The following is a 17,706-nucleotide window of genomic DNA, read 5'->3' on the forward strand; positions in this document are numbered from 1 at the left end:
GCTACAGATTCCTAGAAGAGATACAAACATGAAAAATTTAGAGCAAATAAATTTAGATACGCTGAATACGATGGTGCTAATAACTCAATTGTCTCCTAACTCGAGTTAAGCTGTTAAGGGTTGTGACCACAGATATATTTAGGATGCCTCAAAAGAAAAAAAAATAATATGATTGGGGCATTTTTGTGGCAAATCCTCCAATCAATTTTGCCCTATGAAACTAACAACAATATTGTTGTAATATAATATGTTAAAATTTTGTGATCCGCGACAAAAATATTTTTCTCTCAGTTAAAAGATCATAAAAAATGTTATCTTTAAGAAAATATTTGTTTCCAATTAACATTATTTATTATTTACGTGGCAAACGTCTAGAATGTTATGATCTTAATGAAAACCCCGATTTAAAAAAAGTGAAAATTATTTCCTAAGGGCGGTATGCACCGTTTGCGAAACTTTTTCTCGCCATACGAAATTCTTTTGACCAAAACAGAGTTGTCAAAAGCATATACTGGAAAGATGGTGACAACTCATGGCAGAAACCATTTTACTGTTTTCAAACATTGAGCGTATAACAGTTTTAATAATTTATGCACAAGCACTTAAGAGATCTGTAAAAAATAGACAATTTAATTAATGAATATTTACAATTTATGTAAATATTCCTCTACACAAACCATTTGTTGTCGGGTATATACACACACAAAAATTTCACGAAAATTTTTCCAATTAAAATTTTAATTGAGTTTTAAAAAATATTCAATTAAAAATTTAATTGATTCAACAATTTTTTTAATTGAAACAAAAATCAATCGCAAAAATCAATCACAAAAATAATAGTATCAATTAATTTTTTAATTGGATCAATTAACTTTTTAATTGAACTTCAATTAATTTTTTAATTGATACTATCATTTCTGTGATTGAAGACATTTCAATTAAAAATTAATTGGATCAATTAATTTCCTGATTGAATCAGAAAAAATTTTTTTGTGTGTATACTCGATGTAACATTTTTTTCTCCACAAACAAGTCGAAAAATTTCATGGTTACAAAACAACTGTACATGGTATTTGGCGATCATGATAAAAATATTCGTTTTCGTTGCAAAACGGTTTCATATTCTACCATTTAGATAATAGAACATGATTATTTCGAATTTGAGTACCATTCATTCTTGCTACGATGTTTTCAAATTCGGGCAGAAAATTCTATTTTCTTCAAATCAGTTTTGTCACGTGTTTCAATAAATAAATAAATATGTTTTTGACAACCCTGTTATGGTCAAAATATTTCATTGGAGGTTCATATCAAATTACGGAATTTATCGCTACGGAAAATGTCGTTAGCATATATAGCAATGCATTTCTTATGGGAAGGATAACTTTCGCAAGACTTGCTTGCCGGCCTTTATGTTGCTTCAAGTCCAAATATCCCCAAAATAAAAGTATAAAATGTGTGCCACATAAGTGTGTAAGTATAACCATAGCGATAGGCGAAACAATTTTGCCGCGACGACGATTATTTACTTTTTTTCATGTTTCCGATAGTTTTTGATGGTCAATATTGTATGATTTTTCAATATTAAATATTGAAGTTGACTAAAAACATGCAATGCCTTGTTATTTGTAGAGTTATTTCAAGAAAAAAAATCTCCACGTGGCCAGGAAACAACAATGCCTAGTGGTGAGTTAAAAACTTGATAAGCGATGGCAACCCTATACCATTTTCCGTCAAGGAATTAGAAGAGATTTTAATTTGGCAACACGCCGCTAGCCGTCACGGTATTCCGTCGCGGATTTTGGGCTTCCCATAAGAAATACTCGTAAACAAGTGTTCGCCTATCGCTATGGTTATATTTACACAAAAAAAGGAAAGTGCTGCCGATAAGCTGATCGTTTTTGTCGTTGCGGATAAAATGTTTCACCTACCTTCTATCGCTATGGTTATATTTACACACAAAGATTATCTTTAGTCACGTACATTTTCCACAATTAAATAGTTTTAATCTGAATAATTTATTCGTATAATTTTATTAGAATTATTTATCCAACTCTTGAAACACAATAAACTTATAATGTGAACGGCCCCTAAGTATTAGAAAAAAATAGACTGAACATTCTATAGCATATCAATATGAAAAAGTAATGTTAGGTTTAGCAAACCATGGAAAGATTACGATGATTATGATAGACACCGTTTTTTAAAGCATACGTCTTTAGCAATCGGCCACTACAACGATGAGAGAGAGAGAGCAACAGAGAGATCACAAGTCTTAGGGCTTGATTAGTAAAAACGTAACGTTGCTATATGCGCAAATGTTCCACAAAACGAACTCTGAACTAACTAAAATCCTAGTTCTTTGCGCAGCCACAAGACAAATAAAAAGAAAAAAATTACAGAAAAGTCTATGAATAGCATAAATCGTTGCATTTGGACTAATCGAGCCTTTCAAGACTACCGCACCACAATCAATGGTAGTTGATAATTTTTTGTGAATACAGATCGTACGACTGGCATCGTGTAAACTAGCCTTTATTGTTTGTAAAGGTTACCATATATTATACAAATCAGCTGTGTTTGCGTTTTGTTTACATCAATAAAAATGAAATCATCTGATTCAAACGCATTGTGTAAACTGATCTTATACTAAGTAAAAGATGAAGAAGAAGAAAAAATACCAATAATAAATCATATAATTTATTTGAGTTTATTAGAGTAATGTAAAACAAAATAATATCATATATTTATTTATTTTTATTGTTTGTCATTGAAAAACAATACTAGACTGTGTTTTTTGTATTTGAATATGTAGCTTTTAGTTTTAGATAATTTTATAAATATATACGCTATTGAAAAAGTTGATTTATTTTTGGATTTTTTCACAACAACTCTTTTTTTATTTCTTTAGTTGAATGTGTGTTGTCTCAAGCTTTTTTGTTTTTTTTTTGCATATGAACTTTGATGAAATATATTAATCTTTTGAAATTTATACAATTATAGGTCGTTTAAAATATTTGACCCTAACAGAGGCAAATCGCGTGTGGATGCCAGATTTGTTCTTTTCAAATGAAAAGGAGGGTCATTTCCATAATATCATTATGCCTAATGTTTATATCCGTATATTTCCAAACGGTTCTGTTTTATATAGTATTCGTATCTCATTAACATTGGCTTGTCCTATGAATTTGAAATTATACCCCTTGGATCGTCAAATTTGTTCACTACGTATGGCCAGTTGTAAGTATGAGTTTGCTAAAATCTTCCATGTATCTTTCTTTGTTTTCTGTTCTTGTTTTATCTATCTTTCTTTCGATCTTGATGAAGGCTTTTCCACACTGATCGTTCCGTTCCGTTGGAAGCAAACTAATTTCTACAACTTCTATTTAGAAAATAATAAAAAAAAACAATACTAACAATATTTTTAATAATGAAAAAATTAATTAATCAACATTTGAATAACCTAACCAAAAAATATGTTCCACTTTTTTTCGTTTTCTTGTGTGATGATCATCTCCCCAACTCTAGATGGCTGGACTACAAACGATCTTGTCTTCCTATGGAAAGAAGGCGATCCCGTGCAAGTGGTAAAGAATTTACACCTACCTCGCTTTACACTTGAAAAATTCTTGACTGATTATTGCAACAGTAAAACCAATACGGGTACGTTCAAATTTGTTCACTTTACTAGATCTTGTTTTTATATTGTATTTGGATTATTTTGAAACGTAACGTAACGTAACGTATTTTCATAATTCAATTAATTCTTACTATTGTCATTATTATTGTTACTTAACTATATTATATTTGTTTGTGCTTATCGTATGTACAATATATGTATATCAAATAAGTATTTTATGAATTTAGAAAGAAAAACGAAAAGCATTTTTGGTTTGTTTCCAATATGATTTTTTCCATGTTCTAAATAGTCTCCACATAAGTACATCTATATCTAAAAAGTATAAGTTTTCATAATGCGTTCAATTTTAGTTTTTTTTTCGATTTGGATTTTTCGTTTTTTAAGTTTCTTATATATAGTACATATTAAGCAACTGCTTCAGTATCAGAATTCAGTTTAATTTAAGTAACGTAACCGGTACGATATTGTCGTAAACGGTCGTATTTATTGCACAAACCCAACATGTTGTAGAAAGTTTACAAACTTTAAGGGTCGAACACATTATATTTGTTCTTCAAAGTAACAGAGTTGTCAGAGCTAATTTTAATACAAAATCTTTGCTGATATTCGAACGAAAGCAATTGTGAACGAATTTAAAGTGCTTATTTTCGATAAAATCAATGAATAAAGAAAACTAACCGTGGAATAACGGCCAATTAAGCGCAATAATGCCATCTTTATACTAGCCTTAAGGGCAAAACATGAACGAAAACGCAACGAATAAGCGAACCTCTGTCGTAGTGTTTATCCGACCGTGTAAGGTCCGCTTAAGTAAATATAACCATACCCAGCAATAAAATTTCTTCTGAAGGCACAACTATAAAAGCACTTCCAAAAATGTCCTCCCAAAAATGTTCTTTATTTTAAGTACACAGGAAGTTATTTTAATTAAATTTTTTTCTAATTCGCTATTTTTATACCCTCCATCATAGGATGGGGGTATATTAACTTTGTCATTCCGTTTGTAACACATCGAAATATTGCTCTAAGACCCCATAAAGTATATATATTCTTGGTCGTGGTGAAATTCTGAGTCGATCTAAGCATGTCCGTCCGTCCGTCCGTCCGTCCGTCCATCCGTCTGTTGAAATCACGCTAACTTCCGAACGAAACAAGCTATCGACTTGAAACTTGGCACAAGTAATTGTTATCGATGTAGGTCGGACGGTATTGAAAATGGGCCATATCGGTCCACTTTTACGTATAGCCCCCATATAAAGGGACCCTCAGATTTGACTTGTGGAGCCTCTAACAGAAGCATATTTCATCCGATCCTGCTGAAATTTGGTATATGGTCTCTAACAACCACGCAAAAATTGGTCCACATTGGTCCATAATTATATATAGCCCCCATATAAACCGATCCCCAGATTTGGCTTGCGGAGCCTAAAAGAGAAGCAAATTTCATCCGATCCGGCTGAAATTTGCTACAAGGTGTTGGTATATGGTCTCTAACAACCATGCAAAAATTGGTTCACATCGGTCCATAATTATATATAGCCCCCATATAAACCGATCCCCAGATTTGGCTTGCGGAGCCTCAAAGAGAAGAAAATTTAATCCGATCCGGCTGAAATTTGGTACATGATGTTGGTATATGGTCTCTAACAACCATGCAAAAATTGGTCCATATCGGTCCTTAATTATATATAGCCCCTATATAAACCGATCCCCAGATTTGGCTTGTGGAGCCTCTAAGAGAAGCCTATTTCTTCCGATCCGGCTGAAATTTGCTACATGGTGTTGGTATATGGTCTGTAACAATCATGCAAAAATTGGTCCACATCGGTCCATAATTATATATAGCCCCCATATAAACCGATCCCCAGATTTGGCTTGCGGAGCCTAAAAGAGAAGAAAATTTCATCCGATCCGCGTGATATTTGGTACATGATATTGGTATATGGTCTCTAACAACCATGCAAAAATTGGTCCATATCGGTCCATAATTATGTATAGCCCCCATATAAACCGATCCCCAGATTTGGGTTGCGGAGCCTCAAAGAGAAGCAAATTTCAGCCGATCCGCCTGATATTTGGTACATGATATTGGTATATGGTCTCTAACAACCATGCAAAAATTGGTCCACATCGGTTCATAATTATATATAGCCCCCATATAAACCGATCCCCAGATTTGGGTTGCGAAGTCTCCAAGAGAAGCAAATTTCATCCAATCCGGTTGTAATTTGGAACATGGTGTTAGTATATGATATTTAACAACCGTGCCAGAATTGGTCCATATCGGTCCATAATTATATATAGCCCCAATATAAAACATTCTCCAGATTTGACCTCCGGAGCCTCTTGGAGGAGCAAAATTCATCCGATCCGGTTCAAATTAGGAACGTGGTGTTAGTATATGGTCGCTAACAACCATACCAAAATTGGTCCAATCACACAAAAATTGGTCCATATCGGTTCATAATCATGGTTGCCACTAGAGCCAAAAATAATCTACCAAAATTTTATTTCTATAGAAAATTTTGTCAAAATTTTATTTCTATAGAAAATTTTGTCAAATTTTATTTCTAGAGAAAATTTTGTTAAAATTTTCTTTCTATAGAAAATTTTGTCAAAATTTTTATTTCTTTAGAAAATTTTGTGAAAATTTTATTTCTATAGAAAATTTTGTCAAAATTTTATGTCTACTTTGTCAAACTGAATTATATACGTATTGGATCGATCTTTTTTGATTTAATATATACCACGTATGGACTTACATACAATTTAGAAGATGGTGTTAGGAGGTTTTAAGATACCTTGCCATCGGCAAGCGTTACCGCAACTTAAGTAATTCGATTGTGGATGGCAGTGCGTAGATGAAGTTTCTACGCAATCCATGATGGAGGGTACATAAGCTTCGGCCTGGCCGAACTTACGGCCGTATGTACTTGTTAATGAGTAATTTTATTTTTTTTTAATAAGTTAAAAGGAGAGTAAGAATTAATAAAATGGTACAAGTTATTTAAGTTTTGTCGAAAAAAAATCTAAATTCTTTCTAGAAAAATTGCACATTTTTAAAAATATTTGAGGTCAAATGTTTTAGTCAAGCGTTAGAATGCAGTAAAGTCAAAAACTTACAACATTTATTATTATTATTATTTTTTTTGCAAGATATCACAAAATTTTATGATACACATCCAAAACATTGAATTTGTACCACACCTTAAGAAGTGATGCAAATCCAGTGCAATTCAGGCTGTTCAAATGGTGGACATCCGTCCTATGATAAGCCCATGTTAAATTCATCGCTTCTTCGCCAATTTTGCACCACTTCCAAAAAGAACATTTTCACTACTTTTTTGGCGACGCTTTTTTGCTGGGTAGCGATAGGCGAACACTTGTTAACGTGTATTTCTTATGAAAAGCTAAAAATCTGCGACGAAATACCGTGACGGCTAGCGGCGTGTCGCCAAACTAAAATCTATTCTAATTTCTTAGCGGAAAATGTTATAGTGTTGCCATTGCCTATCGATTTTTTTAATTCACCACCAAAATAATAAAATAAAAAATAAATAAATAAATAAATATTCGATTTATTATACATACACTCCTTTTTTAATTTTCTAATATTGTTTGATGAGAGGAAAGAAATTCTGCTTTCTTTGGTATGGTGAAGAAGAACATTCAGAATTAGAATTACAATCCTGAAGTAGTTGCACAGTGTATAGTACAATTTATTTTATTTATCCCCTAATTTAGGCTTTCGTAACGCCTCCAGATTTTAAATATTAAATTAGAGTGGTAGGTAACAAATTGTGCTCGCATTTTTATGAGTTTTGATTTAATTTTTTCATTAATTTCATTTCAAATCAAGTCGATTACAAAGGCATAAAATTCATTTTCGGTCCTAGTACAAGTCTTAAGAGAGCCGTTCCTAATGTTACTGATTTTTTTTATTAAAATTTACTGCTTGTTTATTTCACTCAAATTCATCATTTCCGACTGTTTGTTGTTTGAATTTTCAAAACAAACCCAGAATTCAATCAGGATTTAGTACTGAAGAAAAAGTTGTTTGTTACAAATTTTCAAGTTTCAAGTTTTATAAGCCTACACTAACATATTAGCATCTCATATTTTACATATAGACAAACACACAGAAAGGGTTTTCCAACTAGAGGCGTTATTTTGGTCTGTACATAGTATATATTTTTAAAATACTGCCAGCAACCTAAAGAAATGCTATCTTTTTAAAGAACAGAAAAGAAGTCAAAGGAGCAAAGAGGGCGAAATTAAAACGATAGATAAATAAAATACATCGTTTATGTTTATTCCTGATTTCTGTGCACTATATTTCTTTGGTATAAAATATGGATGAAAGAATTGAAATTAGTCCAAATTAATTTATTCATGTCATCATCAACAACATACTGGAACTCTGCTTTTCTTGCAATCGCAGTCGGCAGTGCTAAAAATGATCTCAATGCGTGGCTCAATTTTTACAACTGAATTCGAAACCTGTTCAGGCTGTTGTCTTTTTTCTTACAAAAGAACCTATAATGGCTATGTTCCGGGCAAAATGAGAAAATTTTACTAGAAAAGAAATCGCGATAAAACTGGATGAACTTCCCTACACGTCGGTGGCTACGCCAACAAGCAAATTTTGCATATTTAGGGTGCAGAATACGCAAGACTAATGGCGTTTTCTTTTCTTGTATAAAATGTGCACTTTTTTGCATTTTGCCCGGAAAATGTACTTTTTAGGTTCTTTTCTAAAAAAAAAAAACAGGCAAAAGTGCGAAAAGGCTTCGAATTCTTTTGTTAAAATAGCGCCACGCATAGAGGCAAAGTGCGGGCATTTTCAGCACCGCCGACAAACGAGAGTGCTGCGATTGCCCTGTTTCCTTTTTTGAATTCTTTTCTGCCCGCTGAAACGGCAGCAGTTTTTAGGTTGCTGGCAACATTTTAAAAATGCGCATTCTGTACAGACAAAATGAAGGCAAAGCACTTTTTTCGGAAAAGAAATTGATTTTCGTTATACCTACCATTTTATACCCTCCACCATATGATGGGGTCATTCCGTTTGTAACACATCAAAATACTGGTCTAAGACGCCATAAAGTATATATATTCTGGGTCGTGGTGAAATTCTGTGTCGATCTAGCGATATCCGTTTCTTTGTTCGTCTGTAGAAATCACGCTAACTTTCGAACGAAACATTCTATAGACTTGAAACGTGGCCCAAGTAGTTGTTATCGATGTAGGGCGGATGGTATTGCAAATGGGCCATATCCGTCCACTTTTACGCATAGCCCCCATATAAACGGATCCCCAGATTTGGCTTGCGGAGCCTCTTAGAGAAAGAAATTTCATCCGATCCCGTTGAAATTTGGTTCGTGGTATTATTATATGGTGCCTAACATTCGTGCAAAAATTGCTCCATATCGGTCCATTATTATATAAATCCTCCATATAAACCGATCCCGAGATTTGATTTTCGGGGCCTCTTGGAGGAGCAAAATTTCATCCGATCAGGTTGAAATTTGGTACGTGGTGTTAGTATATAGACTTCAACAACCATGCATAAATTGGTCAATATCGGTCCATAATTATATATAGCCCCCATATGTAAAACGATTCCCAGATTTGACCTTCAGATCATCTTGGAGAAGCACATTTCATCCTATTTGGTTGAAATTTTATACGTATAGTTAGTATATGGCTTCTAACAACCTTGCAAAAATTGGTACACATCGTTTCATAATTATATATAGCACCCATATAAACATATCCTCAGATGAATTTTCGGGGCCTCTTGGATGAGCACATTTCATCGGATCAGGTTGAAATTTTGTACGTTGTGTTAGTACACTGTTAGAAAAATATGTTTTTCATATGTTCCGATATAAACAAAATGTGTTTCGGGCACAATTTTTAAACACAATATATTTAAGTGCAAACATGTAATGTTCCTAAACTAACACAAAATGTTTGGGACACATATGTTAATATGTTAGAATATATTATGTTTGGGGCATGAATGTTTCATAAAAATAATATGTGTGAATGTAAACATATATAAATTTACAAATTTCGAGTAAACATATATATGTTGTGATACTTTATTCAGAGAGCGACAGAGAGAGAGTTAGTATAGAGAAAGAAATAGATATGCAAACCGGGAGGGTTGAATAAAAAATATCAACATAACACAGCGAGAGAATGAAATGAGAGCAATTTCTGTGAATGTATGTTGTTTCGGAAAATAGACATTTGAAAAAAAACAGCATATTTGTATTACAGAAAAAGATGCGAAGAACTCAAAAATTTCGTGGAAGTGAAAATTATGTGAGGGAATGAACATAATCTTCTTTGGGGAATTCTTCCAATCATATACTATTCTTGGACTCAAAATGCTTCCAAACATATAATATGGTCACATAAAACAAACATATTAATGTTTCGGCGGTATCCAATAATATATGTGCTTCCTGCAAAATATGTTTGGAACATATGTTAGAGAAGCGATTTTTTTTGAGGGTGTATATTGCCTCCAACAACTATGCATAAATTGGTTCATATCGGTTTTCAATTATTTATCGACTCCCTTATATATACCGATTAATAACTCAATCATATACCATTGATATGTTTGTCTAACATATACCTTACATGGACTAACTTACTATTTAGAAGACAATGTTATGAATCTTAAAGATACCTTGCCATTGGCAAGTGTTACCACAACTCAAGTTATTTCACTGCTAGAAATTTGAGGATATCCGCCACCAAATCCTCAACCACACTGTTCACTACATGGACGGCGGAAGTACGTAGGCTGTTGAATGTTAGAGTCGATGGCGAAATAATTCCGACAGTGAAATACCCGAATATATTCGGGGTCACATTCGACAGCCTTTTTAACTCGTCTGCCCATGCCACTGCAATTCGTAACAAGCTCCGCGGTAGAAACAAGGTCCTCAAGTCCCTTGCCGGCAGTACTTGGGGTGTTGACTACCTCTAAGGCAATTGGTCGGTCAGTGGTAAACTATAGAACTGCAACAGGATGTCTCCGCAGTGCACCCCTGGATCACCTTTATGCGGAGACCAAGATCATCCCGGAGCGTCGACACAATTACATGTTGTCAAAGCAGTAGCTCCTGGGTTGCTATCGAAGTTGTCATCCAAAACACCATCTTGTGGATGGACAACCTCCACTCAGGAATATAAGGGTTGATCTTCACCTTCTAGAGCCCGAGATCCAGCGTTATAAAAGTGAGCCTCTATATCAGACAGCATATCAGGCAGGTCTGAACAGGATTCATGAGGATACTGTAGCTGAAGCGGTGAGAAGCTACAATGTTAATCCTGTTCTCGGAGTACGACCACCGCCCATAGCACCGGAGGGAAGAGGCCTCCCAAGGCAGACCAAGGGTGGTTTTAGCCCAATTAAGATCAGGCAAGTGCAGCCGCCTCAATTCCTACCTATCAGTGATTGACAGCAGCGTCGCTGACGTGTGTCCCATCTGTAACCAAGGGCCACATGACACTCGTCACCTTTCGCTTGCCTTGGTAGCTAAATCTATCCTACTCACCACCAGATCACTCTGGATGCTCCCCACCCTTGTCACAGGGTTCCTAGATCTGGACACCAGCTGAAGTACCATAGCATTGAACAAATTGGATGAAATCACATTAAAAACTGTTACAACAACAACTCAAGTAATTCGATTGTGGATTACAGCCTTTAGTAGAAGATTCTACGCAATACATGGTGGAGGGTACATAAGATTCGGCCCGGCCGAACTTTCATTCGTATATACTTGTTTATTATTAAATAAACATCTTTGAATACCAAAATAGCATCCCATATTGGAAAACCCATTTATTGCATATGTTAGAGAGGTATTTCTTAATTAAAAATTACATATTTATCTTTCTTGCGATATCGCATAGCCTAAAAAAAAGGGAGGCGCTAAACAAGCGGGCCCCGATCAACGTACGATTTGGAAATCGATATCTCTAGATCGTAGTTTCATTATCACCATAGACATTTGTAGGAGTGTTGAATCATTACTAAAAATAAAACTAACATTAACATTGTAAGGCTTTCGTTAGAGCATTCATATTTAGAACATTGTAGTATAAAATATTATTTATATCAGTTATTTAATTAAATCAATAATTTCTTTAGTTAGAAATGCATGCACTCTCGATGAACGTAAGTGGTTAGAGAGATAAATCTCGAAAGCATCGTTTTATCAATGTGATACTTTTGGAGGTATACTCCAATGATTATTTTATATAGAAGCATCAAAATTTTTTTTTTTTAGCATACTGAATTCGTGTTCGGACTCGACTATAACGAGGACGTCCTTTGTTATTAAGCTAAATATAGAATTGGGCAGCACTTAGTGAAAAGAGAGAAGTCCCCAACTGTGGTATCAGAGTCAACTGAAATTTTTGTATAAGCCTGATATAACGAACTGCCACTATACCTAACAGAACGAATATATGAAATTTGAGTCCCACCATTAGTCATATGACCTTGAAATTTTTCTTAAAGTAAAGAAGAACATATTTGAATTAAAGAAATAAATTGATATATTGAATTTTTGGATTAAAGATAAAAAACTGCCAAATGTAGGCTAATTATTTTGAGGATTTTGCATCTTGCACGAAAAAAAGGCTTTATTTCAAAACGAAATTTTAGACCAAAGGATATTTCCTTTCATAATAAAAAATTGTTTGGGCTCGGAATCGGTAACAAAAGTCAAAATCTTTACTTGTCTTCAAATGCATACGACTTTAACGAAGGGACGCAAATTTTCAAGATCTGTGTCCTAAATTATAATCATTCTTTTAATTAAACTTTCCTTTAAATTGCGTAAATTGCATATCCTGAAATTTAGGTTGCATACTCTTCCATATTAGTTAATTTTTTTATTATACCCTCCACCATAGGATACCCCCATCCTTTGTCATTCCGTTTGTAACAAATCGAAATATTGTTCTAAGACCTCATAAAGTATATACATTCTGGGTCGTGGTGAAATTCTGAGTCGATCTGAGCATGTCCGTCCGTCCGTCTGTTGAAATCACGCTAACTTCCGAACGAAACAAGCTATCGACTTGAAACTTGGCACAAGTAGTCGTTATTGATGTAGGTCGGACGGTATTGCAAATGGGCCCACTTTTACGTATAGCCCCCATATAAACGGACCCCCTAATTTGGCTTGCGATTGCTCTAAGAGAAGCAAATTTCATACGATCCGGCTGAAATTTGGAACATGGTGTTAGTATATGGCCTCTAACAACCATGCAAAAATTGGTCCACATCGCTCCATAATTATATATAGCCCCCTTACAAACCGATCCCCCGATTTGGCTTGCGGAGCCTCTAAGAGAAGCAAATTTCATCTGATCGGGCTGAAATTTGGAACATAGTATTTGTATATGGTCTCTAACAACCATGCAAAAATTGGTCCACATCGGTCAATAATTATATATAGCCCCCATATAAACCGATCCCCCGATTTGGCTTGCGGAGCCTCTAAGAGAAGCAAATTTCATTTGATCCGGCTGAAATTTGGTACGTTGTGTAAGTATATGGTCTCTAATGACCATGCAAAAATTGGTCCACATCGGTCCATAATTATATATAGCCCCCATATAAACCGATCACCAGATTTGACATCCGGAGTCTCTTGGAAGACCAAAATTCATCTGATTCAGTTGAAATTTGGTACGTGGTGTTAATATATGGCCTCAAACACCCAAGCAAAAATTGGTCGAAATCGGTCAATAATTATATATGGGCTCCATATAAACCGATCCCCAGATTTGACCTCCGGAGCCCCTTGGAAGAGCAAAATTCATCCGATTCGGTTGAAATTTGGTACGTGATGTTAGTATATGGTATCCAACAACCATGTAGGAATTGGTTAATATCAGTCCATAATTATATATATTATGATATTTAACAACCATGCCAAAAGTGGTCCATATCAGTCCATAATCATATATAGCCCCCATATAAACCCATCCCGAGATTTGGTTTTGGAGCCTCTTGGAGGAGCAAATTTCATTCGATTCAGTTGAAATTTGGTACATTGTGCTAGTATATGGCCGTTAACAAACATGCCTAACTAGGTCCATATCGGTCTATAGTTATATATAGCCCTCTGATAAATCGAACCCAATCACACAAAAATTGGTCCATATCAAGTTCATAATTGTATATAGCCCCCATATAAGCGACACCCATATTTCAATTCTGGCTGTCTACGTACCGTCAAAAGTCCATGTCGATTCGTAGTTATTTGTAGACTTACCTATACATAACTTTTTTGTCTAATATATACCACGTATGGAGTAACACACAATTTAGAAAACGATGTTAAGAGGTTTTAAGATACCACAACCCAAGTAATTCGATTGTGGATGACAGTCTTTCGTAGAAGTTTCTACGCCATGACCGGTACTGGACTGGTTCCTGATGTGTATGGACCAGTACTACACTGAAAAAACAGTGAACCCACCAGGAAAGATAACTTTCGATTAATTTTAGAAAATTTTGATTTTTTTTAGAAAATTTTAACTAAACAGTATTACAAGCGCTGGCATCACTCCGATATGGTAAAAATAAGTAAATATTTTTCGACAAATTCAAGAAAATTTATTAGACATAACTAAGTTTTTGCACTTGTTAAAGAAAATTTTGTAGTTTTAAGAGAAATCTTGGAGTTCAAAATTGCAAGAATGTCTTTAGTGCCATACGAAGTTCATGATGGACACATTTTTGGTAAAATTTACAAATTTAAAGAAATAATGAACTATTTTGTGAGAAATACGAAATTAGGAAACCTTTATGCTTTATTTTTGTATAATTTTTTCCTGTTTTTTAGTTCATTTAACTAACGTACGCAAAAAATTATTTGAGTAAAGTAAACTTTTTCCAAACATAATGACTCTATGAACTAATATAAAGTTAAATTGGCTTTAGTGAAATAGAGAGTTCATTTTTTTTTGAGTGTAGTTATGGTGAAAACATATGGTAGGGAAAGGTCAATTTAACAAGGGTTTATCATTGACGGCTAAATTTACACTAACACTGAAAAAAATATCGTCGTGAGGCCAAAGATTTCACATCCTTAAAATACGGCAGCAAATTTTGTTTAACATAAAAGACAGATTTCTAAGATGTAAAGTTGATAAACTTTCTAAAGATTCGTTTTGTCTTTATAGTTAAGTAATTCGACTTAAAACTGGGTGTCCTCACACGAAAGAAAAATTTATTTGACTAAAGTCAACATGACTTTAACCCTGCTATTATGTTGGGGTCATTTCATGACCCAAATCGAATTTATTATTACCCCATTTCTTTGTGGTGGAATATAATTAAAAGATCTTACTACTCAGTGCATGAATTGGTGAAATGTACTTAATTCAATAGGATTTGTTAAAATTTTATGTTCGTAGGGCTTTTTATTCTTGGTGTATACACATAACAGGTTGGGGTCATTTTATGACCCCATATATTACACAGGGGAACAAACACGAACTTTTTTGTGTTGATTTGAAATTTATAGAAACTTTTAGTAATTTGAGGTCGCTGAATCCAAATATACACTTGGTTTTTATCCATCAGTTTGACTTTTCGAGATATACCGTTATTTTCATAATTAAGGCACTTGACTACATATATTGGAAAAATTTAAAAACGGTTCACCATTTTAAATAAAAACAAACCGAAAATCCCAAAGAATATTATCTTTAAGCCGTCTTTACATTGCTTTTCAATTTTCTAAGTAGTTTTAGAGATATCGTTTAAGTTTTGAAAAAAAAATTGAAATTTTTAACAAAAAAAATTTGTTCTTTAAAAATTCCTACAAAATAAAAATGGGTCACAGTTTTGGTTCAGAAATAGTTAGCTTAATATATTTCCAATAAAATGAGCTTTATTTCATTACAATCGGTGCACGACTTTTAATATTGTTCACGATTTACTGAATTGATATAAATCGCGATTTCCGTATAAAAATTACATTTTCTAATGGGTGAATGTTTGTATGTAATAAGTTAGTTTTTTTTTATGGTTTTGTTGATGAAGAACTGAATATTGTTTTTATAGTTATTTGGGACGATGAATCCAAATCTGCACGTGGTTCCACATTTCGGTGAAACCACATAGAGAAGCTTTGAAACTCAGAAATGTCACCAGCAGAAGATATATTATTCCACCCGCTGAAAAAATACTTTGGTGTTTGGTCGAAACTGGGGTTGAACCCATGACCCTTTGTAAAACGGGCATGCTAAGCATTGCGCCACGGTAGCTCCCATTACCACCTACATACAACTTTTTTACAACCAAAAGACGCGAGTAAATTAAAAAAGTGTAAATTTTTTCATTAAAGAAAAACTTTCAATAAAAGCATAACTGGCAAAATAAACGGTATGTTCGTCTCAACGACAGAAAATTCCAGTAACAACAACCTATTCCGATGATCCCAAACTATAAAAAACCTTTTAATTAGATGCACATTTCATTTTATTTTACAAAATTAAGTGTGGGTCATGATATGACCCCAACATAAAATCTGTAAGTTTTTTCTAACATAGTAGCAGGGTTAATAATTCGGAAAAATTCCTCAAAATTAATGAAATCATCTTAAAATTCGTTGACTTTTTGTGTCATGCCTACTGCACCCAGAGAAGGAATATGATCACCTCAAACATATATCAAGAGCACCATTTTACTTTTTCACAGCGACCATGTATGCTACATGCATACATCGCAAAAATATTCTTTTCTCGTCAAACAAAACATGTTTTCCGAAATCATATACATAATCTCCGAGAAAAGAACATGGTTTCGACAAACATGCTACATTCCGTGAAAAAGTAACATTTTGCTCTCGAAACATGGTTGGGGTGATCATATTCCTTCTCTGCGTGTGGCAAAAAAGCGTTCAAAAATATGAGATGCATTTTAGCTCTTTTTTTTTTTTTTGTTTTTCCTTTTAAGTTAATTTTAGCTCTTTATTTTCTAGACGTTTTTTACTTGAAACACAGCATAACTTCTAGTTGAAGTCGATCCTGAATTTGGAAATTTAAGTTGTCCTTAACACGTTTTACGATGGCTTTGATAGCACTTGAATAAAAAAGCTGAAAAAACGAATAAAACAAAATTTGTTTCCTAGAGTCAAGTACGCAAAACTCAAATATAAAAGATAATGTGGTGTCTTATGTTAAAAGTATCCTTACTTTAATTCTCCGTTTCTTTGGCTCGAAATCAATTCCGGGCATGTTGTTTTTTCAGTATAGGACACGATAGGGACGAATTCCATAGGACACGTTCTGTGACAACTTAGTAAGACTACGCCGTAGACAGTTTCTCATGAACCAATCTGCGACAAACTCTTAGAAGCCCGTTTCATTTTGATCATCCGAATCGCACCAGAAAGAAAAAAACTTTTTGGAATATGTTGAATAATATATAAATCTGATAATTGTATTTCATTACATGATCCAATTATCCAATTAGATTTTAATATCAAGCGAGTGTATCAATAAATTATATGAAAAATTAAAAATTCCGACAAAGTGATCATATTCAGATGTGTTGCGTGCCATATCCTATGTCTACTCTACCAATCACTTCACGATAACCGATTGTAAATGCATGTATACATTTTATTTTACAGTTTATTAAATATAATTTTTAATTTCTATAAAAAAAACATTAAATATTTATTTTAATTTATAGAATAGTTTGTGTTTTGTATCATTAAATAGCGATCAATTTTGAAGTTTTTATATAATCTAGAAAAACTATGAGCCAATAACTTTCTATATTAATAATATTAGATTTAAATAAAATAACGAAATACAAAAAAAACCATGACACAATCATTAGATAAACAATAATAATAATATACCCGAAAAATATACACTGAACATACGCCACAACGTCTTGTGAATCACAATGCAACTCAAACAGATTACTCCAAACAACAGTCGTTCATTTGCTAACGTTTAATGGTTGGAATTTGGACAGATTTGCCAGATGCATTGATGAGATG

General features: G+C 33.7%; 1 protein-coding gene across 21 annotated transcripts in view; it reads left to right on the plus strand.

The window, feature by feature from the left end:
- GluClalpha (glycine receptor alpha 1) overlaps positions 1-17,706 on the plus strand; it is a 279,772-nt gene that overhangs the window by 227,074 nt on the left and 34,992 nt on the right. For all 21 annotated transcript variants that reach the window (XM_075290778.1, XM_075290785.1, XM_075290798.1 and 18 more), the window contains 2 exons: positions 3,004-3,240; positions 3,529-3,663. In XM_075290778.1, the coding sequence (XP_075146893.1) occupies positions 3,004-3,240; positions 3,529-3,663 (372 nt within the window). The remainder of the gene's footprint in view (positions 1-3,003; positions 3,241-3,528; positions 3,664-17,706) is intronic.

Source organism: Haematobia irritans, chromosome 1 (assembly GCF_050003625.1).
Source record: "Haematobia irritans isolate KBUSLIRL chromosome 1, ASM5000362v1, whole genome shotgun sequence".
NCBI classification, from domain to species: Eukaryota; Metazoa; Arthropoda; class Insecta; order Diptera; family Muscidae; genus Haematobia; species Haematobia irritans.